Source organism: Phoca vitulina, unplaced genomic scaffold (genome assembly GCF_004348235.1).
Source record: "Phoca vitulina isolate PV1807 unplaced genomic scaffold, GSC_HSeal_1.0 scaffold16, whole genome shotgun sequence".
In the NCBI taxonomy this organism is placed as follows: Eukaryota; Metazoa; Chordata; class Mammalia; order Carnivora; family Phocidae; genus Phoca; species Phoca vitulina.
In genome coordinates, this window is record NW_022589719.1 from 14,955,035 (window position 1) to 14,981,801 (window position 26,767).

Genomic DNA, 26,767 nt, shown 5'->3' on the forward strand with positions numbered 1-26,767 from the left:
ATCAGATCCCTACTAGATGTCAAGCATTGCGCTGTTTTCTGTACATGCAAAATCTCATATTATTTTCCAACAACTGATGAGATCTGTGCTATCTTTATGCCCCTTTTACAGACAGGGACACTGAGGTCAAGGGGGGTTCAGTGACTTGTCCAGGGTCTCAGCTATTATGTGGCAGAAAGGGCATAGAAGCTCAGATGCTTCTGAACCCTAAGCCCTTCTGACTTCTTAGCCCCAAGGCTGCACACCTCCTGTTCTTATGAAAGAGGAGATGTTTAGAAAGAATTTTCTATCCGACAGTCTTCTGTTGAAGCTGTTGCAGCTAGATGCCTTCTTTCTGTATTTACATTCCAATGAGCTTGTGATCTTTTGCTCTCTCCACTCCCCAATATGTATCTCTGAAGCAGCCAATATGGTGTTTGAGGAAGACATTGCAATATCTGATCGATAAAACTTGGAGTTCACTTCAGTAGTCACACAGAGTCGAACTGCTGGAACAAGCCAAGGGCTTTTTTGCTCAGGTAATGATGAATGTGCAAAGGCCTGAATTCCAGGTGTGGATTTAGCTTTCTGGGGTGTTTGTCCTCTGCATCAGGACCACAATGAAATACCTGTCTTTTTTTTCTCTCATAGGCTTCTTAGAGAATCCAGGCATATGCTTTTTTAAAACAGCCTGTTACTTTTTATAAGGCTCTTTTTGCTTCCTTGCTTCCAACCATGAAGTCATGTTTGACTTTTCAAGGGAACCACGGTTTGACATTTTACAAAATGAACCAAGGGACTGAATATAGTAGCAATTTTAGATCCATTACTTTTTGCAAAGTTTTCAGCCAGTGATGCTACATGTAGGCGTTCACTTTGGGGAAGGGAGGGGGGGAGCATTGTGCATGGTGATTCAAATTACATGAATTTTATAATCTGATTTTTTTTCTGATTTATACTTTGGTGTGGATAATTCTCTTTAGTGTGAGCTGCATTGCAGCTAGCTCATGGCACATTTCTTATGAGAAATAAGGTTTTACATTTTTTTAATTAAGGAAAACATACCAGGTACTTTTTACTGATCTGAGAAACAAGTTCATACTGACCCCCTTTCAGTTCTCCCCATACCACATTGTTTCTGCCTCTGGGCCTTTGCACGTGCTGTTCCTCCTTCTTGGAACAGTCCCACCAACACTATAAACTTTCTCTGTGGCAGAGCTGTCTCCAGTGTATCCTTATTCTTTGCGGGTATGACACAGAGTTTGTGAATTAACATTAGTGGAATGAATAAATGAGCAAGGCCTCAGTGTCTAAACATTACATCGGTTTCCACTGTAGCTATATGTGAAGTGTCTTTGCTGAGGCCTGCTTTCCTTTCAGCAGCCTTTTCTGCCCTCAGACTCACTTTGAGATTGGGTGTCCTCTAGCTCCCCCATCAGAGCACTCCTGGCATTGCATGCAGAGTCTCATTGACTTGTCTGTGTCCCTTGTCCACTCTCGGGGAGTATTGTTTGAATCACCACAGAACTGACTCAGTGCCTGACAGGTAGCAGGATGCTCAGGAATAGTTTGTTATTTGTCCAGAGGGGGCAGTAGACACTTTTTGGGCCCTTTATCCCTATTTTGTATTGTGCACAGGTAAAGTGTAAATCCTTAAAATGTGGACAGAACTGGTTGAGGGGTTTTGAAGTTCTAAAAGGGCCTTTTTGCTAGGACAGCAACTATTTGAATACGAGCGCGCAGCTTTTGTATGTAAAGCAGAGTGATTTTGTGTCTTGCATGTAAACATGGAGGAAGAGAGAACCTGTTGAGATGGAGAAAGATCAAGAGGCCCATGGTTTCTCCTATGCTATCTGGGATATGAGTGCTAGAGTTGACGGGGGCTGGTAGGCAGAGGAGGCCCTATAGGAGCCCTGTAGCCACAATTCCTGGAGTGGTTGCTGGTCTATGCCATGGCAACATCAGAAAGAAAGGACTGATGAGGTCATTTGTTCTTGGGGCATAAGATATCAGTAGAATCTGTCAGGTGGGGTGGTCGCATGTGAGTGTTCGTTGGAATCCTTTGTGCTTAATACAAATGCAGATTCCCCTAGGGGAGAGGTATCCCTGGAGATTCTTCTGCAGGAGGATCATTGACAACCTTCTTTGTTAAACACTGCCTCACAGGACAGGACATTCTAGAGAAATGTTAGCAAGCAGGACCGTCCTTGGAGTGAGAACCTGCCCTTTGTCGGGCCCTTAGAGGGGATAATGCAGCCTGGGAAAGTTAGCTCAAGGAGCATCTCCCGAAAGGAGGGACACTTTGCATTAGCCCATGATTAGTGTAAACCAGGGAAACCAATTCCAGCAAAGATTGATGCTCTGCACCCGGTGCAAATTTTAAAAGATAAAAAGAAGAGTCATGGTTTCCTTGACTGGATAGGAATGTCTCCTACTTGGCAAAGTAATGAAATACACAGATGTTAAAATGAAGAGAGACAAAGATAAATGGAGAATAATAGAGCACCGGGTGCAGTGAAGGACCAACCTAACAAACATAGAGGAACTGTGGGATGTTCTCAGCCTGTGTGCTTCTAGGAATATCATTGCCAGCAGGGGAGAATCGGCCTATCTCTGATGGATGATCTGGGGCCGGAGGCTGTTTCTGTGGCCAACTGTGGCCAGAAGACGGTACCAGTTCCTCTGGGAGGAGGCAGTCGATGATCAAAAGGATGCCAAAATGTGAAATATGCATATCCTGGGACCTAGCAGTTATACCTTCAAGAGATACTGTACAAGTGGGGAGAATAACATATGCATCTATGTGTGCATTGTTTATTGAAAACACCCCAAGTATGCATCAGTCATGGGACTTACGGGTGCAGAGATGCAGTAAAATTACCTGTAGCCAGTAAAAGTGATAGTGTGGGCCCGTAGTTATCAACATGAAAAGATGTCACAATAGATTGGCAAGTGATAAAAGCAAGTTTCGAATAGCATTGTGTTTCATGGGTGCATTTAAGCAAAGCTATATGCTCAGATTTCTGTGTATTGATTTAGTCAGTAATTATTGAGTAACGTGTGCGCCAGGCACTCTTCTGGGCATTGGAGATCGAACAATGAACAAGACCATGGTCCTTAGCTATTCAGAAGGGAAGTGCTTGGACCAGCAGCATTGACATCACCTGGGAGTCTCAGGAATACAGAATCCCAGGCTCCACTCCAGACCTACTGCATTTTTTTTTTTTTTTTTTTAAGATTTTATTTATTTATTTGAGAGAGAAAGAATGAGAGACAGAGAGCATGAGAGGGAGGAGGGTCAGAGGGAGAAGCAGACTCCCTGCCGAGCAGGGAGCCCGATGCGGGACTCGATCCCGGGACTCCAGGATCATGACCTGAGCCGAAGGCAGTCGCTTCACCAACTGAGCCACCCAGGCGCCCCCAGACCTACTGCATTTTAATGAGGTCCTAGGGCGATCCATTTGCACACAGTGGTTCTTGAGACCATGCTTCAGGAGCACGTTTACCAAAATGTCCACAGTGGCTTTGGCTGGGTGGCGGCAATTCGGGGTAATTTTTACGTTGACCTTTGTGCGTTTTCTCTGTAGTTTGAATTTTTCACAGTGAGCTGTGTCATGAGTTTATAAAAGCCAGGATGGTAATTTTACAGAAGAGCTTAAGGCTCCTGCTTCTGGTTCTTTGGGCTGTCACAGGCACACACTGGCAGGATCCTGGAGCAGGAATTGGAGGCAAGCAGGGGGGTGGAGATCGCAGCTGTTGCTGATTTGGCCAACTACAGACATCTGGAAGAGAGACCCCAGATACCCGTGTTTATGGCTGGAGCGGTTGCCAAAGCCTGAGAGATGCTGCAGGTCTGATGAGCGAGCTCCCGGCTGTTCTGGCTGAACAGAGAGGCTCTGGCATGGTGGCTCTTGTCCGACTCTCGTGGAAGGACCACGTGGGGAGGGTCTGGGCTGGTAGCCACGGACGCCGCAGCGCCGCATCCCCAGGACCAGTGAGCAGCCCTGAGCCCTTTTGGGGCTGACTGGGAGCCACAGGCCTGATGCCTGGTCCAGAGCGTTTCTCTCCACGGCTTGGAGAGTTCTTGCCACGTGGTAGAGGGGCTTTCAGCCTCATGGGATCTCGGCCAAATCTGATCCCCGGGTGGGATTTGGCAGCGCGTGACTCGGTGGCACCCTGCCTCAAGCATATTGTAATTGACAGAGGCTAGACTCGGGGACTGAGAACTGGATTCTAGACCAGTCTGATCCTAAATAGCTGTGTGACTTTGGGCAAGGCTCAGACTGCCTCCTTGGGCCTCAGTTTTCTCCTTTGTGAAAAGTGAGAATTAGTTACTGAGCGAAGCTGTGCCTGCGAGGATCGGGTCTTTGTTCTGCGGGCCTCACCGCGTGGCCACACGGGGACGTCTCCTGGTTCCCCTCTAGTCCTGACATAATCCCCAAGTACTGGTCCGAGGACTCTTGTGTTGTTTGTCCTGCCTTTTGGAGGCTAAAGCGGCTTTCCGTGGAGGACAAGAGTGAGCAGAGATGATTGCAGATGTGTTGGTGTATGTCCTCGCTGGCAAAATAAAAAGTTGGCAACTGTTTCAGCCCTTGACGCACCCCCATCTTTTTTTTTTTTTTTGATTTTTTTTAATTTACGGATCCGTGAAAAGCAGAACTGTGACAATCAGGCTCTAACGAGGGAGAGGACACGGATTGGGAAAGAAACCCACCCCCAGGAGAGCGCTGGTTCTTGTCCTCCCACTGGTGAAAGCTGCCTCCTTGGAAAGTTCAGGGAGCAGGTCCTCGAAAAATAGTGAAGTCAGGTCATCGGTGGCCTGGAGGCACCCTGCCCACCTTCGTCAGGGCGATATTAGACATAGTCGGCCTCCCACCTTCTGCCAGGGGCTGCTGAGTTTCACGTTGAAATCTCCCCCCTTCGGGGAAACGGCGGCCAGGGGAGGCCTGCTGTCAGCGGCTGGCTTCTCTCACAGCCTCAGCCAGGTGCTTGGCCGGCCACCTGTGATCCGCCTCACAGGTTGCCTCAGCAGGAGTCCGATGGCGCAGGTGTAAATCGTAACAGGACGTCTGCCTCTGACCAAGACCGCTGATGAGGCAGCAGGTCTCATTAGTCATTCTTGAAAAGGGGGCAGGGCCAAAGAGCTGGTTAATTGAAGGGTAGCTAATTCATTTATAATTATTCATATTCTTTTTCTTCGTCTCCTAAAGCCTAGTCCTTTGGAGCTGGACTGGGGCTTACAAATATCTAAAGAGGCAGAGGAGCAGATGAGTCAAGAGCAAGGTTTGAGCCTTGACTCTGTTTATTAGCAGTGTCAAGCGCCCTCACCTCTGGACCTCAGCTCTCCTATCTGTGAAATGGGTTTTTGTGAGGAGTAAACGAGGTGATATTTCTAAAACCCAGAGCATAATGCTTAACCCATAGTCGACATTCAGCCAGCTAGCTACTGTTACCCAGTCCCACTCTCTTTTCCAGGCTCATCTGTGTATTCAGCAAGTATATATTCCCTGGCGTTGGTACTGTGTGGTACAGCTCCATCGAAAGTGGTGAACGAAAGTATTTAAACGAGTGTATGGTCATCATACAAACAGCACAGCACAAAGTCATGTCCTTTCCTAGGAAGGAAAAGAAGGAGAAGCAGAAGGACGGCTAGAGAGGCAGAGGGTGGGAGTCCGAGTTTCTGGGTCCACAGTCCAGTGTCTGAGTAAGTGGAGGCATGGGCCCTGTGACCCTGGGAGGGGGACGGGCAGGGTGCATGCAGGTCCCGAGGTGGGACTGTGTGCGACAGCTCCTGGAGGAGCAAGGAGGCCCGCGTAGCCAGGCAGGGACCCCAGGTAGCTGTGCCCTAAAGAGGTGTCCAGAGCTGCATGATGCTGTGATAGGGGCTTTAGGCATTGTTAAGCTGCGGTGACGTTGTGAATGGAGGTTTACGAGGAAACAGCTCTCAGATGTCCAAGCCTATAAGCAGCCAATCAGCAGCCCCGAAAGGGTGGCCAGAGCAAGGCCTGCTGGTCCTCTCGTGTGAGCATCCATCGCTGGGTCTTGCCTCTAACCATAGTTACTGTGGTGTTTGCTAAATGGTGACTTTCTATTTCCCACATCCACTCTCTGTTTAACCATTGGAATTCTTCTATAAGGAAATACTTCCCTTCTTCCGCATTTACTTATTTATCCAACGATTTATGATGCCGGATGGACTCACAGATATTTATTGTATTCTCTGGGGTATAGTCCAAAACTGTCATTATTTTGTCACTCAAGTGTCGTAGCTTTGGCCATTGGGGAGCTCCTTCAGGTTGACTCTTGTGTCCTCACATGCCTCCATCATATTTTGAGCACTTCTTTACTCTCTGGCAACACAAGACACTCCAGGTTCATCTTGAATTTCCCCCTGGAATTAACCACTTCTCCAAGGAGCCCTGGTTCCCTTTATTGGATAATGGTATTTAGAAACCACGATCTGGTGCTGGGTGTGCTCATTTGCTACTGGAGTGTATTGCTTCTCGTCTTTCTTAGCAGATGGAACTAGAAAATACATGTATGTATGCTGACCCATGCACACACCAGATCAATATTTCTCTCTCTTGGGGCACCTGGGTGACTCAGTCGATTAAGTGTCTGCCTTCAGCTCAGGTCATGATCCCTGGGGTCCTGGGAGTGAGCCCCACCTGAATCAGGCTCCCTGCTCAGCATGCAGTCTGCCTCTCCCTCTCCTCACTGCTTGTGCTCTCTCACGAGCTATTCTCTCTCTCAAAAAATTAAATCTTTTAAAAAATTCTATAAATATTTGTCTCTCTCTCTCTTATCTATCTGTATGTCTCTCTGCCTATCTATCTATCTTTACAAATCTTGACTTCATACTGATGCCTTTACTTCCAGTCCAAAGCCTCAGGGATCATTTAGCCTCTCCACTTTCCTTATTTCTAACTTCTTCCTCTGAGAGTGAGAAACCTCACGGTTATTATTTGCAATATATTTACTTATTTGTTCAGTCCTAGTACACAGAAAGTAGTTTCAGAACTGCTAATCCATAACCCTGTGACAAATAAAAGTAGAGTGCCCTATTTGTGTACAATTCTCTTTTTCCTTAGCCTTATGGAATCCAGGCAAAGTAACGGTTTCCCGAGTTACTTAGGCTGGTTCTGTTCTTCCCCACAGCCTTCAGTGTGGTGGGCTTACTCATCTATAATCCAGTCACATTCACTTTTGCTGTTTCTATCATATTTTGAGTGTCTGCACACATACATCCGTGTGGATGATTTTAATTTTTTACTGTTTGGGTGTGTGAAATATTGGGGTTCTAAGAGTCAGAGCTATATAGACTCATCCCGCAGCCTCGTTCCAATCTCATTTCTCCATTCTTTCGACCCCTTTTCCACCCCTGTATATAACCAGGCTCTTTAGTTTCTGGTTTGTCCTTCCTGTGTTTCTTCTGCACAGATGAACCAATCCATGTAGATTTTCTTATATCCCTCTCTTTTGCTCATATAGAGGGTGAAAATATTATAGATACTCTTTTGCACTTTGCTTTTTTCCCCCCCACTTAACAGTATATCCTGGAGATCGTTTCGTATCACTTCATAGAGATCTTCCATAATGAGCTTTTTTAACTTTGGCGATCAGGAAAAAAAATTAGCAGCCCAAGAAGTAATTTTTAAAATTCTATAACTGATGATGACGATGGTAAATAGCATTAGTATTACCATTAATTGAGCATCTGCTGTATACCATGGTCTGTGCTAAGAAGCATTTTGTACAGATTATCTCATCGAATCCTTCCTAGAGCCCTGGGTGGTAGATGTTACCTCCGATTTATTGATGAGGAAACTGAGACTCACTAATATTTAGAAACTTGCCCAAGTTCATAAAAAGTAGAGCCACAGTTTGAACCCAGACTCTGTCTCCCAAGTTTGTGGTTTTGAAGAGCACACCAGCACCATTACAGAAGTTCCAGGTTGAAACAAAGTGTTGGGAGTTTCTAAAACCTAGGCGCGTCCCAGGCCTTAAAACCCTGTTGATTGTGGATCACGCTTGCCAAAGTTGGCATGTTCCTGATGACAGGAACATGAAGGTAATGTACTACCTGTTTGTTCCCAAGAAATGTCCCTTCCTTCTTGAGGACCATGGGTCCTGCCTCTAAGGCAGGAGATGAGAGGGACGCTGGTCGGGGCCCGCTACCTGGGACGCAGCAATAGATCTGATCTTACACCCTGGAATCACAAGCTAGAGCAGCCGGCGCCGTGCCCAGGAAAGCCCGTTACCCCGCAGGGCTGTTTGGTTAGCAGGACACTCAGTCAAGCCCGAGTTGCAGCAGCTTCTGTTGAAACTGTCTGTACAGCAGGAGTGGAAGAAGAATTTCTCTGAACCGGCGTCTGGCTTCTGTTGTGAGAAGTGACAGACTGGCAGAGAGCTGGGCTTCTGGAGTCTAGTGCCAAGGGCCTCACCCCAGTGTCCCATTTTCTAACTGTGTGGCTTTGGGTGAGTCACTTTACCCCTCAAAGCACACCTCTGACATTGGGATAAGAACCATACCCATCCTTGTCAGCGGTCCCCAAGACTGCCCCCAGGCTCAGTGATTTGCTGGGAGGATTCCATGAACTCCGCATATAGTCATATGACTTACGATAGTGGAAGGACACAAAGCAAAATCAGCAGAGGGAAAAGACAAATGGAGGGAAGGCCAGAGGAAACCAGGATCAAACTTCGAGTCCTCTCCCAGTGAAGTGGTACAGGATGCACTTAATTCCCCAGTAGCAAGTTGTGACAGCGTGTGACAAATATTTTCTCCTGGGGAAGCTTGTTACAGACTCAGTGCCCGGGGTTCTTAGTGGGGGCTGGTTACGCAGGCGCTGTCTGCCCAGCATCTACCACAATCCCAAACTCCCAGAAGAAAAGCAGGTGTTCAGCATAAACTGCACCGTTCGAATAAACAGTTTAGGCACAGGGAGCCGTTCTTAGGAGAGAATGGTGCGAACCTTCCCGAAATCCAAGTTCCCAGAAGTCAGCCACGCGAGGGCCAACCTTGCAGGCAAGCAAGCCTCTTTGCAGGGTAGCCATCTCCGTCCGGTGGTGTTAATTATTTTCTGCACACCTTGCCAGTGGGTGGTTGCTGGGTGGATTGAATGAGAGCATCCACGGAAAGCTCTGGTCACGCTGCCTAGAATGGGAAACACTTACTAAATGCAGACAATTAATTCGACAGTCAGGGAATGAATTGTGAATGGTTCCTTAGCACCTTCAGAGTAGGTTGCATCCAACACCCATCGGCTCACCCGTTCGTTCCTTTGTGCAGCACATTCTGGCTGAGGCCTGCTTTGTGCAGGGGCCGTGTCAGCACAGCAGGATTAGCCACCGCCTTCCTCGAGGATGCTGCGTGCGGGCTCCCAGTGTGGCTGGGCATTGACAGTGGGTGGCGGGTGGTAAGAGATCTTTGGGGACTTCAAGGGAAATGTGAAGGGACCCCTTTGCACGCTCAGTTGGTGGGATGGGTATGCCAGGGGTCAGAAAATGTAAGCTGCTCATGACCTGCTCTTTGTCCTGTTTTGCCTCCTACAGCCAAGGCTAAGTCCAAATGCGGCCCGACGTTCTTCCCTTGTGCCAGTGGCATCCATTGCATCATCGGCCGCTTCCAGTGCAATGGGTTTGAGGACTGTCCCGACGGCAGCGACGAAGAGAACTGCAGTAAGTACCAGGAGCGCCCGGCCGCCCTCCCTTGTTCATTCCGCTGGGCCCGGTGCCTCGGGCGCCGCCCCTCTCCTCCCTGTGCTCCTCACTCCCGTGGGCTCGGGTGTCTTCTCTCCTTACCCGCATCCTGCTTGTGCAAACATGTAAGCGCTCAGCTCCCATTTCGTGGGGACTCTCCGAAGTGCTCTGGGCCTGGGCCATACTTTGTTTTCTGCTCCGACAATAGCTTTGCAGGTGCAGGTGTGTGGTTCTTATCAACAGATAAGGCATCCGAAGTGTTGGGACGTCGGGGAGCTCAGCCAGGGTCCCGCAGGTCATGATGGGCAGAGTCGATTCTCTGCTCCTTCGCCCCCTCCTCTGATGGACTGTCCCACTCAACAGCCTGGGTTGATGTGCTGGTTTTCCTTCCCACTTCGAAAGACTTTTAAAAAGATGTTGATGTATTTTTATATGTATCGGAAGAAAATATTTTTGAAAAAAACGCCCATATAGTATAGAAAGCTAAAGTTCTCCTTGTCTTGTGGGACTGCCCCAGTTCCTTTTACTTGCTGTATAATATTCCAAGGCACCACACAGACAGACACACGCCCCCTCTTGTTCTCTCTGACCCCTGCCCCCTCGCCTCTTAGCAGTCTTGGTGTGGAGCTCCCACTCCATGGCCCGGAGACACGCAGTCCCTTCCTGGCCAGCATATCTGTGTCCAAAACCACTTCACACACAGCAGCGTCAGTGACCTTCTGGCTTCTCTTCCCCGGGACCTTTTGTGCCGTATCAGCTCTCCCAGCAAATGGCTTTGGAACTTGCAAAATATAAAAAAGCGTAAGGAGGAAAATGAAACTGCCCAGAATGGCACCTGGTTCGGATGTGGGCTTTTTTGTGCCGGGCCTTTCTCTGTCTCTCTGCCTCCCTCCCTCCCTCTCTCTCTGTGTATGTATGCATGTATGTGTACGTGTATATACACGTACATGTTATTCATTAGGATTGTTGTCGTTATTCATGTAATTGTTATTTATGTTATTAATTTTTTTTCAAAACATGTTGTAATGACTTCAGTGATTGCTTTGAGAAACTGACTTTCCCTTACCCTGTTGGTTCTGGTATAAGCCTCTGAAGAGGAGGGGGACCATGTCCCCTGTTATTTATGCCTTTGCAGGGAATAGTTGCTGTGCCCACGCAGTGGGGACGAGGAGTATAGTATATAACTCTCCCGTGTGCCTTCTCCTTTTGCCTTATTTCATCTTCTGGATCCCAGATGGCAGAAATATGGCTAGAATGCTGAATGGAGAGTAGAGTAGCAGAAACCCACCTTAGCAGGAGGAGGCAGGCACTCACTAGGTAGCAGCCTGATTGAGCAGAATGACTCGAGCTGAAAAGCCTGGCCCCAGGTTTGTGTTCTGCCCTGATTAAGCTGGGTTGGCTGTGCTTTATAATCTCCTTGCAGAGTGGTGTCCTCGTCTCATGAATTGGGGACGCCAAGAGCCTGCTTCCTGGGTTGTTGTGGCAATTAGATGAGGTGGTACCTGAAAAGCGTTCAGTGTGGTGGCTGGCAAGGGGTAATTGATTTTGAAAACCCCTGGTGACTTAAAACGAAGCTGAGTGATGAAGAGGAAGACCTATTTACTAGCATTTCGCCTTTGGCTTAGGATGTCCAAGGATGTACTTGTTTTATATTTCACTAAGTCCTTTAGTAAGTGTGTATCAGCTTGATCTTAGCTTCCTGCTGTCCATGGGGATCTTATAATCTAAGGGGGAATTTTTTATATATATATATATATATATATATATTCATATGTACATACTAGAGAATAATTCAGTGGCAATAAAAAGCAAGTGTGATACATTCTAGTACATACATTCTAAATGATTGTGCCATTCTGCATATTCTCTGCCATATTAAAGACCCTGTCTGATTTAAATGTTTGGATATTGGTGTTTAATTGTCTAAATGACTTAATTATATCCATTCCAAATTCAATCATTGGGGATTAAGCCAGCATTTCCCTCTGGCATATCTAACATCTAAAAATAATGGGTTCTAATTCACTATTTTGAAACTGGTAAATAAAAGGAGAGAATCCAGCATTTATCCTCCTTTTCCTAGATGCTTTGTACTTGGTGAGTAATTAAATAGCCAACGGATAGGAAAGGGTTTTTTTTTTTTTTTCTTTTTTTAATTGAAGAATACCAACTAACATGGAAGAATGAGAGGATTAGAGTATCTGTTTTGTAACCCTGGTGAAGAAATGGATCATCAGTGGCTCCTGAAAGCATTAGATGAAAAATTGATGGGGAGCTTTATAAGGTATGGATGGGGCTGAACATGCCTGGGACCAGCCATCCATCTGTTCACTGACAGCTCTGGATTAACACTCTACCACTTCAAGTAGAATGTAGAAACCCTATCACTCGATCTCTTTACGTTCTGGTCGTCTGAGATAGTACATCTCCATACATTCAGAACCCAAAAAGGCAATATTTTCATTTTTGCTTTCAAGTCTCAAATGCATTTTAAAGAACTCCAGTGGAGAAGAACAGTCTGTTACTCTATTTACCCAGAGACTTGCCATTTTGGTTGCTCTTCCTTCATTCCTGAGGTTCCAAGTCTCCTTCTGATATCATTTCCCTTCCCGCTGAAGCCTTTCCTTAGCCATTCTTTTGAAGCAGGTCTGGTGGTGACACATCCCCTTAGTCTCCCTTCATCCAATGGTGTCACGATTTCACCTTCATTCCTGAAGGATATTTTTACTGCATATAGAATTCTGGGTTGACAGCTCTTTTTTAAAACGCTTTAAAAATGCCATGCCCTTCCTCTGGCTTCTGTGGTTTCCTATGAGAAATTTGCAGCCATGCAAATGGTTTCCCCATAGAAAATGCATCATTTTTCTGGCTGCTTTGAAGATTTTTTTTTTCTCCCAGTCTGGCTCTCAGCAGTTAGAGTATAGTGTGTCTGGCTGTGGGGATTTCTTTGAGTTTATTCTGTGTCGGGTTCTGTTTGAATCTGTAAGTTTTCATCTTTTGCTGTACTTAGGACCTTTTCAGCTATTCTTTCTTCAGATTGTTTTCAAGCACTGTGTGTCCTTATGGGATTTGGATAACAACTTTGGATCTTTTGTGATTGTCCCCCAGGTTCCTGAGGCTCTGTTCAGTTTTTAATCAATTTTTTCCTTTCATTGTTCAGGTTGGATAATTCCTATTAGCCTTTTGTCAAGTTTACTTTTTTTCCTGTCCTCTCCAATTTGCTTTTGAGCCCATACAGGGTGGTCTTTTTTGTTTGTTTGTTTTTTGTTTTTTAAATTTCAGTTACTGTATTTTTTATTTATTTTTTATTTTTTATTTTTTTAAATTTTTTTTTTTTTTAAAGATTTTTTTATTTTTATTTATTTGAGAGAGAGAGAATGAGAGAGCAAACACATGAGAGGGGGGAGGGTCAGAGGGAGAAGCAGACTCCCTGCTGAGCAGGGAGCCCGATGCGGGACTCGATCCCGGGACTCCAGGATCATGACCTGAGCCGAAGGCAGTCGCTTAACCAACTGAGCCACCCAGGCGCCCTCAGTTACTGTATTTTTTAGTCCTAAAGTTTCCTTTTGGTTCTTTATATCTTATGGGTTCTTTGCTGAGACCTCCTATTTTCCATTTGTGTCAGAAGTTTGTGTGATTGCTGGCTTGTTGGAGTCTTTCTGGAATAGCTGCTTTAACGTCTTCGTCACATAATTCCAACATCTGTCTTATTTTGCCGTTGGTGTTTGTTGATTATCTATTCCCTTGAGAATGGAGATTTTCCTGATTTTTTGCAAGGCAAGTAATTTTGGATTATATTCTGGATATTTTGATGATGATGTATGACACTCTGGGTCTTGTTTCAATCCTACAGAGAATGTTGATGTTTTTGTTTTAGTAAGCAAATGACCCTGTTGGGTCAGGCCCTGAATTCCTAACAGCCCCTCGGTGGGCTGTGGTTGTTTTTGCAGTGCTGTTTGGATCCGTGGTACCTCTTCACCTACTCTGTCAGTCTGAGACCTGGGCGGTGGTCTGTGACTTTGGTTCTCAAAGTCTTGGGTGTGCTGATTAGGACCAGATCCACACACGTGCCACCTGGGGATCCGCCTAGAAGTTCATAAATAACTTCATGGACTCCCGCTCCACGATCTCTCTGATCCTTTCCAGTTTCCTGGGACTCTGATGGGGGAGGGAGGGAATAGTAAACCTACAACCACTTCAGCGATAGTTCAAATTTTGGTCTTCTTCCTCAGTTGGGCTGCTCTGGTTTACTTCGCAGAATCTGAAAGAGCCGCTGTATTTGTCCAAGTATTTGGCTAGGTTTTTATTGCAGCTGCATTCAGGGAGAGAGCCAGGGCCGGTGTCATGAGTGCGTCTGACCCGGAATTGGAACCTCTCACAAGTCAGTCTGAGCCTCACAAGAAAAGAGACAGACAAATGTTGTTTGCCTTTGGATGTGAGCTAGCAGGAACACACATCATCACTGTGAGTTGTTTCTGCCTCTGCTTCCAACCTGAATCTGATTGAGCCTCTAAATCTGCCCTAGTCAGTTCTGGCTGCCATAACACAAGGCCATGGATTAGGTGACTTAAACAGAAACTTACTTCTCTTAGTCCTGGAAGACCAACATGCAGGGTACCATCATGGCTGGGTTCTTGGTGTGGGCCCTCTTCCTGTTGATGTCCTCACTTGGCCTTCCTTGGTGCTCGCACACACAGGGAAATCCCTTGGCTGCTCATCTCATAAGGGCCCTAATCCCATCAGGAGAGCACCACCTTCATGACCTCATCTTATCCCAGGCTCCTCCCAAAGCCCTCCCCTCCCCAAGACCATCCCATTTATTAGGGGTTAGGGTTTCAGCATATGAACTCTGGGGGACACAACATGCACTCTGTAACACCATCCATTAATTCACGGGAAATTCAGGGACAGGGAACATGTTGGCGGCCCCCTGGGGGACAGACTGCCAGATCCAGAATGTGGGAGATTTTGCAGGACTCCCATTTCATCCATTAATACATTCTAAGAAAAATTAGAGGAAGAGGGAACCTACAGACTGAAGGGGACTGAGAAACAAATCAGTCAAATGCCATGTACCAATCTTCTTTCAATCCCAACTCCAGCAAACCAACTGTTTAAAAACACACACACACAAAATTGAGTTAATTGGGAAAATGTGAATTGTGGTTGTATATTTGATGATGTTAAGGCATCATTGTTAGTTTCCTAACGTGTGAGAATTATTATTTTTTTTTTGAGAGAACAGCGGGAGGAAATGTGTGTGCATGCACAGAGAGATGGGTGGAGGGAAAGAATCATCAAGCAGACTCCACAGTGAACGCAGAGCCTGATGCAGGGCTCAATCCCAGGACCCCGAGATCATGACCTGAGCTGCCAAACCAAGAGTCGGATGATTAACCAACAGAGCCACCTGGTGCCCCGATATTCTGTTTATTAAAAAGTCCTTATATATAAAGATGTGTATGTACATATACATATATAATATCTAATACCATATTAGATATTTATAATAATAAGTATAATAATGAAGAAGTATATAAAGATGAAATCACAGGGGTAAGGGATGGGGGTAGAATTGAAATAAAATCGTCAGTGAGTTGATAATTTTTAAAGCCAGGTGATCGGAACATGGGGGTTCACTATGCCAGTCTCTCTTTTGGATATTTGAAATTTTCTCTAATAAAATAGTAAAAAGAAATAAAGATAAAAGAGAGGTTTTGTTGGGTTATGTCTTGACTTTTCATAAATAACAGGAGAGTCTTTTTTTTTTTTAGATTACATTTATTTATTTGAGAAAGAGAGAGAGAGTGAGCTAGCAAGTGAGAGAGTAGGAGCGGGGGCGGGGGGGATACAGAGAGAGAAGCAGGTTCCCCACTGAGCAAGGAGCCCGATGCAGGACTCCATCCCAAGACCGTGGGATCATGACGTGAGCCGAAGGCAGACACTAACCGACTGAGCCACCCAGGCATCCCAGGAGAGTCCTGTTTTTAAAGAACTTTGTTTCTATGGACACATTTTCCCACCTTTTGCATTCATCAACTCAGGAGTGAAGATAAGCAAGAACTAGGATTTCCTCTTAGAGGCTCACATGCTGAGATTTTACCCCTTTGCTTTTTGTCCTGCCTCCCTTGGTTGCGTTCGGCCCCCTCTTCTCCCCTGTGCTCAGATGTCCTTGGCTGGAGGTGGGACGCTGGCTCGGCTGGCCGCACAGCCCTGACCTGGGTCCTCGTTCGGTGAGGATGGAGACTCCTGCCCAGAACCAAGATGGCGGGGTGGCCTGGGCGACCTCCATGGACCACTGATTCAGGCTAAGGAGCTCCTGCTCTTGCTTTCAATGTAGCTGTGCCCAGAAGAACCACCATGTCCTAGACTGTGTTTCTTCCACCGCTGACGAATTCTTGCCTCTCCCCCTGAACAGCTGCCTGGTTTTGCCAGTGTACCTGTGGTTTTTGTTCACAGAGCCCCTCAGTGCTGCCTTATTCCCAAAGCTCTATTCGTGTCAGCCAGATTAGATGCCGCATTTCCTCGGTGGCGCCCTCAAGGAGTCGGGCCTGCATCGCATGAGCTGGGGGAGAAGGGGTGTTGCAGTAGGGGGACCCTTCCACCTAGTGCTCCAAAGCCCCCTCATCAACGTCTCCTTAAAGACTCCTTCCTTCTGCTTAAATGACCTGCTTCCTTAGGGAAACACCCCTGGTTTGCCAGTGCTGGGCTGGCTCATTCTCATGTGTGTTTGCACACCATCTTGGGCCTTCTCCAGACAAATGCCACCGGAAAAGAGTGGCCTGCCCTGAGCTCCCTATAAAGAAATGACTCCTTTCCTCCCCTGTCTCCTTCCCCTGCCTCACTGTCCTTAGTACTGCTTTGTGTTTATTCTGTCTTCCCTGCCACACTGTGACCTCCTGAGATGGTATTGTTGTCAGGTTCACAGCTGTATTTCGAGGGCCAAGTGCGCAGTCTGGCTCAAGCCTTAGCAATGCAGTAATATGTGGACTAAATCGCACTTCTCGTGCTTTATCTTCATTGCATATTGACCTGCCTGTCTCCCCACTAGAATGTAACCTCTTTAAGAATACAGACTGGGTTTTCTTTTATCCCTTGTGCCTAGTAGAGTGCTTTATTTAAAGGGAAGAGTCAATAGTAAATGTCTGTTGAATGAGTGGGCTAACCAGCTAATCAAACAAAGGGTTAAAGCAGGAAGACAGGCAGCCAGGATGTATTCCTAACGTATGGATGTCTTGATCCTCTCCTGCGGGCTCAGATGTATACCCAGAGGGCATATTTAAGCCATACATTGTTCATTAACCCCAGCTCCTACCTTTTTTTCAGATTCTCATCTTCTCTCCATAGTTTCTATGCCAGGCCTGTGCAAGATACTGCAAAGGATGTAGAGAAGGGTCAGATACAGGACTCTGGCATTGTTGAGATTACACTCAAGCAAGGGAGACAAAAATACTCAGTCCAAATAATTATAATACGGGGTTGGCTGTTGGGAGTGCTGTGGGAACCAGTGATGGGGAGATTATTCCTTCTGGGCTCATCAGAGGGAGCTGTTGAAGGAGATGGACCTAGGTGGATGAGTACCATTAAAAATTGGCCCTGTAGTTCCATGGGGATTTTTCAGGCTGAGGGCCTAGGCAGAGGCTGGGGGGTATGCAAACTGCAGGGTGTAGAAGCCACCTGGTTGATGATCGCTGAGCACTCACTATACGTATGGCACATTTCTATATACTTTGCATGTACAATTTCATTTTAGGTTGGTAATATTACTCCCCTCCCCTTTTTAAAAGATTTTATTTATTTACTTGAGAGAGAGCGAATGCACATGAGCAGGAAGGAAGGGGAGAGGGAGAAGCAGACTCCTCGCTGAGCAGGGAGCCCGATGTGGGACTCGATCCCAGGACCCCGGGATCATGACCTGAGCTGAAGGCAGATGCTTAACTGACTGAGCCACCCAAGTGCCCCTGGAGATTGTATTTTATACCCAATGAGGAGCAGTTGAACCTGAGCCAGGTGCAGGGTGAGGAGAGGGAAAAGGTCAAACGTGGTTGGAGCCTGAAGAGCTGGGACATGGTGGTCCCTTTAATAGGAATGGAGTCACAAGAAGAGCGAGAGAGGGGAGGCCGTCCATTTCAGACATGCAGGGTGTGAGGTGAGGGGGTATTCAGGCCGCAGTGTCCACAGGGCGTCAGGGGAGTGATGTTTGTTGCAAGAGGAAAGGTCTGGGAAGCCATCCACGGGAAGGCGGTGGTTGAAGCAGTGGACTTGGATAAAAGGCAGGCGTGGGTGTTGGACAGGAGGTGGGCATGTCCAGGAAGCCTTTAGAGGGAGGAGGAAACAAACTGTCATCAGCAACGAATCAGAGTTCTGCCGCTGGCACCCAGTGGACTCGAGAAGGGGTTTGAAAATTCAAATCCTCTGAGCCGTTAGAGACTCAGCAGGACTGAGGACTCAGCCTCCTGCATCTTGCCCGGAGTGGTAAGCCTTTCCCCGCCGGCAGAGACTCAGAAGAGGTGCTAGCTCCAGAACGTGGCCACACACGGGCCACGCTGGCCCAGTGGGCTTGCTGGGAGAGGCCTCGTGGAGCAGCCCCTGAAAGGAAGGCAAGAACCCGCAGCTGGCTGCACCCAGGCTGCCTCTTTGAAGGTCGGGGCTACAAGCATTTTCCCGCACAAAGGGAGTAGTGCTTGGTAATGGGACAGATGATTTGCAGAGGGGCTTGGGGCCCTCCATCCTGGCACAGAGGAAGGCTCCGGGCAGCCCATCTCTCCCAGCTTTGTGGTTTCCAGGGAAATTGGAGCTGGAAAGCAAAGCTCTCCCTGGAGGCCATGAGGTTGGGATGCTCAGTGAGGAAGTAAGCAGTAACTGCTAGGGGATGGGGAGCAGATGGGAAGCAAGGGAGCTGGTGATGAGGAGTTTCTCATTGATGTGTCTGATGAAGAACCCTTTGAGGTGGAAGAGGGGCCGGCTTCACAGACTTTAAATGGATTAAAGGCAACATTTCCTACATCCTGCTAGAGACAGATTGCTTCATTTCCTGTCTTGAAGCCGGTCAGTTGCTTTTGGGCAACCGCAGTGGGCCCTGGGTCCTTCTTCTTCAGATGTGGTTGAAGTATACGCTGCCAGTTGAATTAACCACGGAGCTTAACCTTAACTCCTTCCTCTCTCCCCCCTGGCAGGGAGAGACAAGTTCTCTTTCCAGAGTATTGTGGGCTGGGAAACAGATCCTCAGATCCCTGTGTTTGTTGTGCTAATAATAACTGAGGAGCTTTGGAGTCTGCTGTTGAGCTTTTGAAATCGACTACAGACAATTTTCTCCGTCCTTGTTGAGATAAATAATGTTCCTCTTTCTAGTTAACTGAGTAAAGTAATACATTTCTCGGTGACTGGTAAACCTTCCCAAGGACAAAGAAAACATACATTTGGAGCGCATTAAGTGTTGCTAGACAATACTGAGACGTAACATCCTAATGTAGGAAGCATCTTCTGCTCGGTTTATGAGTTCTCCATCGAGCAGTTCCTCCTTTAGGGTCCCAGGTAGGGTTCCATGGGACCACCGGAGCCCGTAAGACTCTACCCCCGTCCGCCCAGAGCCTCCAGGGTTGGTCCGCCATCGTCCCATGAACGCTCACCCTGAAGTGTGGCTGAGCCTGGTTGACAGGTGCAGAGACCCTGGAAGAAATATAGTGAAACTTCGGGGGGAGTTGCTCCTCTGGTTAAGCGAGTCTGCCCAATAACTGGAAGTGTTTATGCCTTGGAGGACCGTGGTTGACAGGGATCTCTCTGCGATGTGTTGCATCCCGGTTTAATCAGTGTTTACCTTGATTGGCGATAGCGCAGGGCCCTTCTTAGGAACGTTAATTTTTAGACGGGGCTGTAATACAGGGTTGCTTTTGGCTCCTTTTAGAACTTTCTGGTCTCTTTTGAAACTATCTTAGGCTGCTCTGCTTTTGGAATTCTTAAGGCAGCTTTTTATAGCTTTTCTGTCTCCTGCCATAGTTGTCTGCTTTTATTTCTTGCCGGCGGTTTGTCTGCGAAAGGCAGGCAGCAAATCCGCTCCCTTCTAATTTGCTGTGGTCTTGGCAATGCGAACGCAAGCCTTGTTGGAATTTACATAGGTGGAGAATCAATAGATCCTGAGGGAGGTGAAGCCCTGAGGACCCCTCCAGGAGGAAGCTCCCGGCCCTTGAAGGGCATGCGCACTGCCTTTTTCTCTGGCTCGCTGCTGGGTTTGGGGAGTGTTCCTGTAGCCTCCTCTGCCTCTGTTTCTCTGCCCTCCAGTTGGGTGGTGGTGAGGATATGCTGTTTTACGATAAGGAGCGTGGTGGTGAGGATATGCTGTTTTACGAGGGGCCGTCGATAAGGAGGAACCCCAGATGTGGGTGAGCGCCAGCATGGGCCTGTGTTGTGTCAGCAACTGGCCATCTAAGTGTGGAAGATACTAAAAACAGGTGTTTGTGGGCCAGAGGGCATTTTGTGAGGGAAGAGTAATGGAAAAGGAAAGCAGGTGATCCCTGAAACATTTTTGCCAGACAAGACACTTAAAAATTTTTAGTGCAATCTTTCAAACATACTGAAAAGGCAAAGTAGAATTAAGTGAACACCTGTGTCCCCAACACCCTGGTTTTTTTAAAAGATTGTATTTATTTATTTGACACAGAGAGCGAGAGAGCACAAGCAGGGGAAACAGTAGAGGGGGAGGGAGAAGCAGACTCCCTGCAGATCAGGGAGCCCTACGTGGGGCTCGATCCCAGGACCCTGGGATCATGACCTGAGCTGAAGGTAGATAGATGCCTAACTGACTGAGCCACCTAGGTGCTCCCCACAAATGCTGTTTTAAAAATCACATTACCGGGGTGCCTGGGTGGCTCAGTTGGTTGAGCGGCTGACTTGATTTCTGCTCAGGTCATGATCTCGGGGTCGCAAGATCGAGCCCCACGTCAGGTTCTGCGCTCAGCAGGGAGTCTGCTCTACAGGACTGCGGGAGAGTCTCTCTCTCTCTCTTTCTCTGCCCCTCCCTCCGCTCACTCACTCTCTCTCTCTCACAAATAAATAAATCTTTTTAAAAAAATCACATTGCCTATTGTTATATTATTATAGCTATATTATAATTAATAATTATTTTATTATCAATATATTATAATAATGATATAATTATGGCTATACCTAATAATACTGTATTGTGTACTTGAAAGTTGCTGAGAGTGTCGATCTTAAAAGTTCTCATCACAAGAAAAAAAATTTGTAACTGTGTGCTGATGTATGTCAACTGGACTTATTGTGGTGATCATTTCACAATGTATACAAATATTAAATCATTATTTTATACACCTGAAACTAATTTAATGTTATATGCCAGTTTTACCTCAATTAAAAAAAAATCATATTTCCATTTTGCCTTATTTGCTTTAGATTTTTAAAATAAAATGTTACCAGATATCATTAGAAGTTCACAGTATATACCCCTTCCCGGATTCTATCCTTTTCCCCTCTCTCCGGAGGCATCTACTGTCCTGAACTTACCTTGCTCCCACACTACCATATTTGTGATACTTATCCATCTTGACTCTGGTTCGTTGATTTTTGGGTTTTTTTTTTTTTTTTTTTGGTTGATTGACTTTTTACTACTGTTTATCAGGGGTTGGCAAACTATGGCTTCTGGGTCACATTTGACCTACCACCTGTTTTTATTTTTTTTATTTTTTTTAAAGATTTTATTTATCTGACAGAAAGAGAGAGAACAAGTAGGCAGAGAAATAGGGAGAGGGAGAAGCAGGCTCCCCGCTGAGCAGGGAGCCCGATGCGGGGCTCGATCCCAGGACCCTGGGATCATGACCTGAGCCGAAGGCAGACGGTTAATGACTGAGCCACCCAGGCGCCCCACCACCTGTTTTTATAAATAAAGTTTATTGGGACACAGCCATGCTCTCTGTTTATGGATTTTCTATGGCTGCTTTGCATTGCAATGGCAAAAGCTGAGTAGTCCTGACAGAGACAAAGGCAGAATGGTTAGCAAAGCCTTAAATACTTAGGAACTGGCCCTTTACAGAAAAAGTTGGCTACCTCCTGCTGTAGAATTCTGTTGTACCTATGTAGCACATTGTATCTGTTCTCTTGTGGGTGAACATTTGGGTCATTTCTCATTTTTTTTATTTTACAAACAGTGCTTCAGTAAACATTTCTGTTTTTTCGGGATTCTCCCTGGAGTGTGTAGCTGGAAGCGACATTGCTGGGCTGGAGAGCATGGGCACCTTTTTATTGGATATTCCTAAATCGGTCTCTGAGGTCGATCTCCCAATTTGCACTCCCACTGGTGGTCCCCGAGACCACCACATCCTTGCCAACAGCCTGGTATTTTAAGACCTTAAGTTTGGCCAGTCTGCTGTGGTCAAAGTGGTGCTTCATTACCGATGACAGTCAACGTTTTTTCCGGTTGTTATGGACCATTTGCCATTCCTCTTGTGGCAGTTGCCTGATCGTGTCCTTTGCCCATTTTCCTACTGAGTTGTTTGTCTTTTTCCTCTTGTGTTGTGAGAGATCTTTATATAACCTGGCTACTAGTCCGCTTGGTTATATGCATTAAAGCCAGTCTGTGACTTGGTTTTCAGTCAGTCTGGATTCTTTATTGGAACTGTGTTTTAAGGTATCGTCAATATTAGTTCATCTTGAAGATGTGTGTGGTCTGTCTATACACGTCCATGCACACACACATATATGTAATGTATATGTGTGCACATAAGTGCATGCGTGCACACAGATGACTTCTTTTCCATGTGTGAGTTTGTAGGGTTGAAAGGGTGTGAGGCTGAAGTAAAGTAAGTGGATGCCAGCCCTGTCAGCAAGGTCGATTAAGCACAGATCCCCCACCAGGGTGTTCACGTACTTGTGCAGCCGCCCCAGCTTGGACCAATTAGAGCGCCTTTCCGTCGGAGCGAGCTGATTGCTGCTGACACTTTGGCTGCAAACACGTGACCCACAAGGTCCCAGGGAAGCTGAAGGCCACCACCACGGGAGGCCGAAGGGTTTGGAGGGCTGCCTTGGACAGAAACCAAACGTGATTTGTGGTTTGAGCTTCCCCATTTTGGTTTTGGCTGAAATCAGACCTTGGTTTCATTCTGATCAAGTTGAACCGTCCTCTGGCCCACAGCAATTGAAATAATTAAAACTTAAATTTTCAGGCCAGACTACTTTTGCGTGACTTTACACTGGTCCATTATCTTTTTTAAAACCGAGAGTACTGGCTTCCTCTGTCCCTCTGTCTCCTCTGACCTTTCAAGTCAAACTTTCTGAGTTAAATAGTTAAAGATATTAAAAAAGAAAAGAACCAAAAACCTCTGCAGTCCTTTGGGTTTATGAAGCCCTGTGAAGTCTTCAGCCCTCGCAGCCTTAATCTGTGTGTATCTTAACAATAGCTCAGTGAAGCGTGTGGGGAAGATGTATCACAAATGCCGTCTTGCAGTTGAGGTCCACCAAGGGACATCACAGCTGACTTGCCCCTGTTACCATCGCAATCTCCGTGCTGGGCCTGGCACCCCGATCTGGTGCTCTTCCTACCACGTGTAATACAGGTGTGGGCTCAGTTCATTCCCCAACATCCAGTATGTCCCCTCCTCATCATCGCCAGTATTGCCTTTGCTGGGAGGGACACGCTCACGGGACCGAGACAGACATAACTGGGGGAGCATGTCTAACGCTCCCTGAGCATGTGCTGTGAGTCAGATTTTGCACTGCACGTTTGCTCACATGTCGTCTCATTTGATGGACAAATTAATGCTCTAAGCAGGGCTGGCTTCATGGGCCTGTCACCTGCATGGTTATACGGGGCCCAGCTCAGCTTGGAAGGGGCCCTTCTTGAATTTTTAATTTTGAACAGCTGACCCTACATTTTCAGTTTGCACTGGGCCCCACAACTTACATAGCCAGTCCCATCTACAGGCAAAGACACCCAGGCTCAAAGAGGTGAAGTAATTTGCTCAGGATTACACAGCTCATAACTGGCAGAGCTGGGATTGCACTGATTCCTACTTTGCTACTTCATTTATTGAAAATAGAGCTCTGGAATGAGCCTTATTTGAATTGCACTGCAGGGAACAGGGGAACAAGGTAAATTGTGCTGTGGAAATACTGATCTTCTGTGGAGATTTGCTTGTGTGTTGTTAAGTAGCTTTGCGTTGGCCTCCCACTGGCCAGTTGCCACCCACTTCCTTGAGGGGAGTGACCATACCTGTTACTTGTTTTGAGGTTCTGGAAGTGCCTAGAACAGGGACCCTCACAGGGGTGCTGTTCAGGCTGACCAAGTAGGTTAATGGGCTTCTTTGATTGCAAAGAAATGGAGACCACTGAGTTCACTGTGGTGAGCCATAAAGGTACCTGAGGGATTAAGAGGCCGGTCCATAGTTACAGAACCAGAGGAATCCAACATAGCTCTTGGACCACCAGATCATCCCATCACTCCCTGGGTAACAGAGGTTCACAGATTCCCTGACTCAGCTCCTCCTTCTGGCTTTGCTTCTCTGTGTGTCTTACGCTACCAACCATTTCACGCATGACTCTCCCAGGAGATTCAGGCTTTGCCTCAGGCCCTTCAGAGGCACCTGGAGGTTAACCATGTGGAGTGAGGCATTACCTTCTGGCCACACTGGTATGGTACAGAGCACTGCCTGGTGACTTGGGAGAAGGAGCTTTTAGAATGCGACAGGGTAAGTCTTATCCTGTCCCACTCATTGGCTGGCCAGTTTCCCAGGATGGTCTTTGAGTCAGCCATCTTAGAAATGAGCTCACTGCTTCCTGAGCAGGACACGCTCCTGGCAGGAGAAGGTTCTTGGGGTTCCCGTGAACTCACTGTTTCCTGAGCAGGACATACTGTGGCTGGAGAAAGTTCTCAGAGTTCCCGTGAGCTCACTGCTTCTTGAGCAGGACACACTTCTGGCTGGAGAAGGTTCCCGGGGTGTCCGTTAGCTCACTGCTTCCTGAGCAGGACACACTATGGCTGGAGAAAGTTCTCAGGGTTCTCGTGAGCTCACTGCTTCCTGAGTAGGACACACTTCTGGCTGGAGAAAGTTCTTGGGGTTCCTGTGAGCTCACTGCTTCTTGAGTAGGACACACTTCTGTCTGGAGAAGGTTCTCGGGGTTCTTATGAGCTCACTGCTTCCTGAGCAGAACACGCTGTGGCTGGAGAAGGTTCTCGGGGTTCCCCTGAGCTCACTGCTTCCTGAGCAGGACACGCTTCTGGCCGGAGAAAGTTCTTGGGGTTCCTGTGAGCTCACTGCTTCCTGAGCAGGACACACTGTGGCTGGAGAAAGTTCTCGGGGTTCCTGTGAGCTCACTGCTTCTTGAGCAGGACATGCTTCTGACTGGAGAAAGTTCTCGGGGTTCCAGTGAGCTCACTGCTTCCTGAGCAGGACACACTGTGTGGCTGGAGAAGGTTCTCGGGGTTCCCGTGAGCTCCCTGCTTCCTGAGCAGGACACACTCCTGGTTCTGGGAGTTCTGCATGGGACTTGCTGGCCTCCCTGGTGACCTGCTCTGTTTTCCCTTCACAGCGGCGAACCCTCTGCTTTGTTCCACCGCCCGCTACCACTGTAAGAATGGCCTCTGCATTGACAAGAGCTTCATTTGCGATGGGCAAAATAACTGTCAAGACAACAGCGACGAGGAGAGCTGTGAAAGCTCTCAAGGTAGGAAGCCTCCAAAGCTTTAAAAAAATAATTGCATCACCACACCACAGAAACACCGAAAGCAACACCTATACCCCCTCCAGATACAACAGCCATGTTAATGTTTGCACTTTACCTTGCAGCCCCTCTACCCTTGTTTTTACCTCTAACGCACCTACCATTTTGGATTTCGTATTTCTCCCATATGAAGTATCACATATATGTTTTCTCTTCAAAACCGTAATTCGCCCCAGCTGGGTTGCGTATGGTCAGGATGCTCTACCGTGGTTTTCTAAATTGTTGCATTGTTGGGGCCCACCTGGATTGTTTCCTTCCCTTGAATTACTTCTTCAGGATAAATTCTGCACAGTGGGACATCCGCGCAGTTCATGGCTTACACCTCCACATGCAGCTGTTGGAAACAGTTTTTTCTTTTCTTTACACGGGTGCTAGCCTGGTCTGTGCCTGTCAGTTTCACCTTCATATCCCAGGCATCACTGCTGTTCTATTTTTTCCATTTTTGCTAATTTAGTAGTCATAGAATGATAGCTTCCCAAATGCTTTAATTTGCATTTCTCTGATTATGAGCTCAACATTTTCCCCCGTGTGTTTGTTTACTACTTTGTTCCCTCTTGTGTGAATTGTCTGCTCCTATCAGGACTCTTGATCTCAGAGCAATTTTATGGAATCTGAAGGGATGCAGTTGGGGGGATGGGAAGGTGAGCTTTTTAGGGAGTCCAGAAGGATACAGCGGGGTCGTACCCTCCTCTGTTAAAACTGACCAGGCACTTTTCTTTACTCATTGACTTTTTTTCTGGTAAACACGTATTTTTTCAGTGATTAAAAAAATATATAAAGATTTAAAAATGTATATCCATATTAAGGCATTGTAAAAAGTATATATTTTTAATGTTGTAAACTGATACGATCTGTATGCAGTCATTACTCTTTTCACTTAATATCCTATTGCTGTGATTCACCCACATTATTGTTTGTTGGTAGAGTTCATTTGTTTGGACTGTTATTCGGTATTCTGCTGTGTGTACCACAGTTTATAGATTGAATAAAATTATAAACCAGAAAAGCAAGAGGAAGGGGGCTAATTGTTTAGCTCATATGTTGGGAGGCAGGATGGATGGAATAAGCTCTGTGAAATTACAAGTAGGTCCTTTTCAAAGTCCTAGCCTTTATTTTGGCTGATGTTTATTATGTTATTAAAAATAAATAAATGAATGAATGAATGGGTCTTATGTAGGCCACTGGTGAGGGTAGGTCACACATCAGAGATTATGACCAGTCCAAGTCTATATGCCTGAGGTCCATAGACAAGAAAAGATAAAATGTTTATCAACATAGATTTTGCCAAAACTTGTGCAGAGAACAGCTCTGGGAGGTGAATCTTGGGTAGAATTAACTTCTGATTGTCCTTGTCTGG

The 26,767-nt window shown here is 46.7% G+C and overlaps 1 protein-coding gene across 7 annotated transcripts in view; it reads left to right on the forward strand.

The window, feature by feature from the left end:
* The window catches only part of LDLRAD3 (low density lipoprotein receptor class A domain containing 3), a 236,660-nt gene that overhangs the window by 110,120 nt on the left and 99,773 nt on the right, over nt 1-26,767 (forward strand). For all 7 annotated transcript variants that reach the window (XM_032413911.1, XM_032413909.1, XM_032413913.1 and 4 more), the window contains 2 exons: nt 9,535-9,660; nt 25,219-25,353. In XM_032413911.1, the coding sequence (XP_032269802.1) occupies nt 9,535-9,660; nt 25,219-25,353 (261 nt within the window). The remainder of the gene's footprint in view (nt 1-9,534; nt 9,661-25,218; nt 25,354-26,767) is intronic.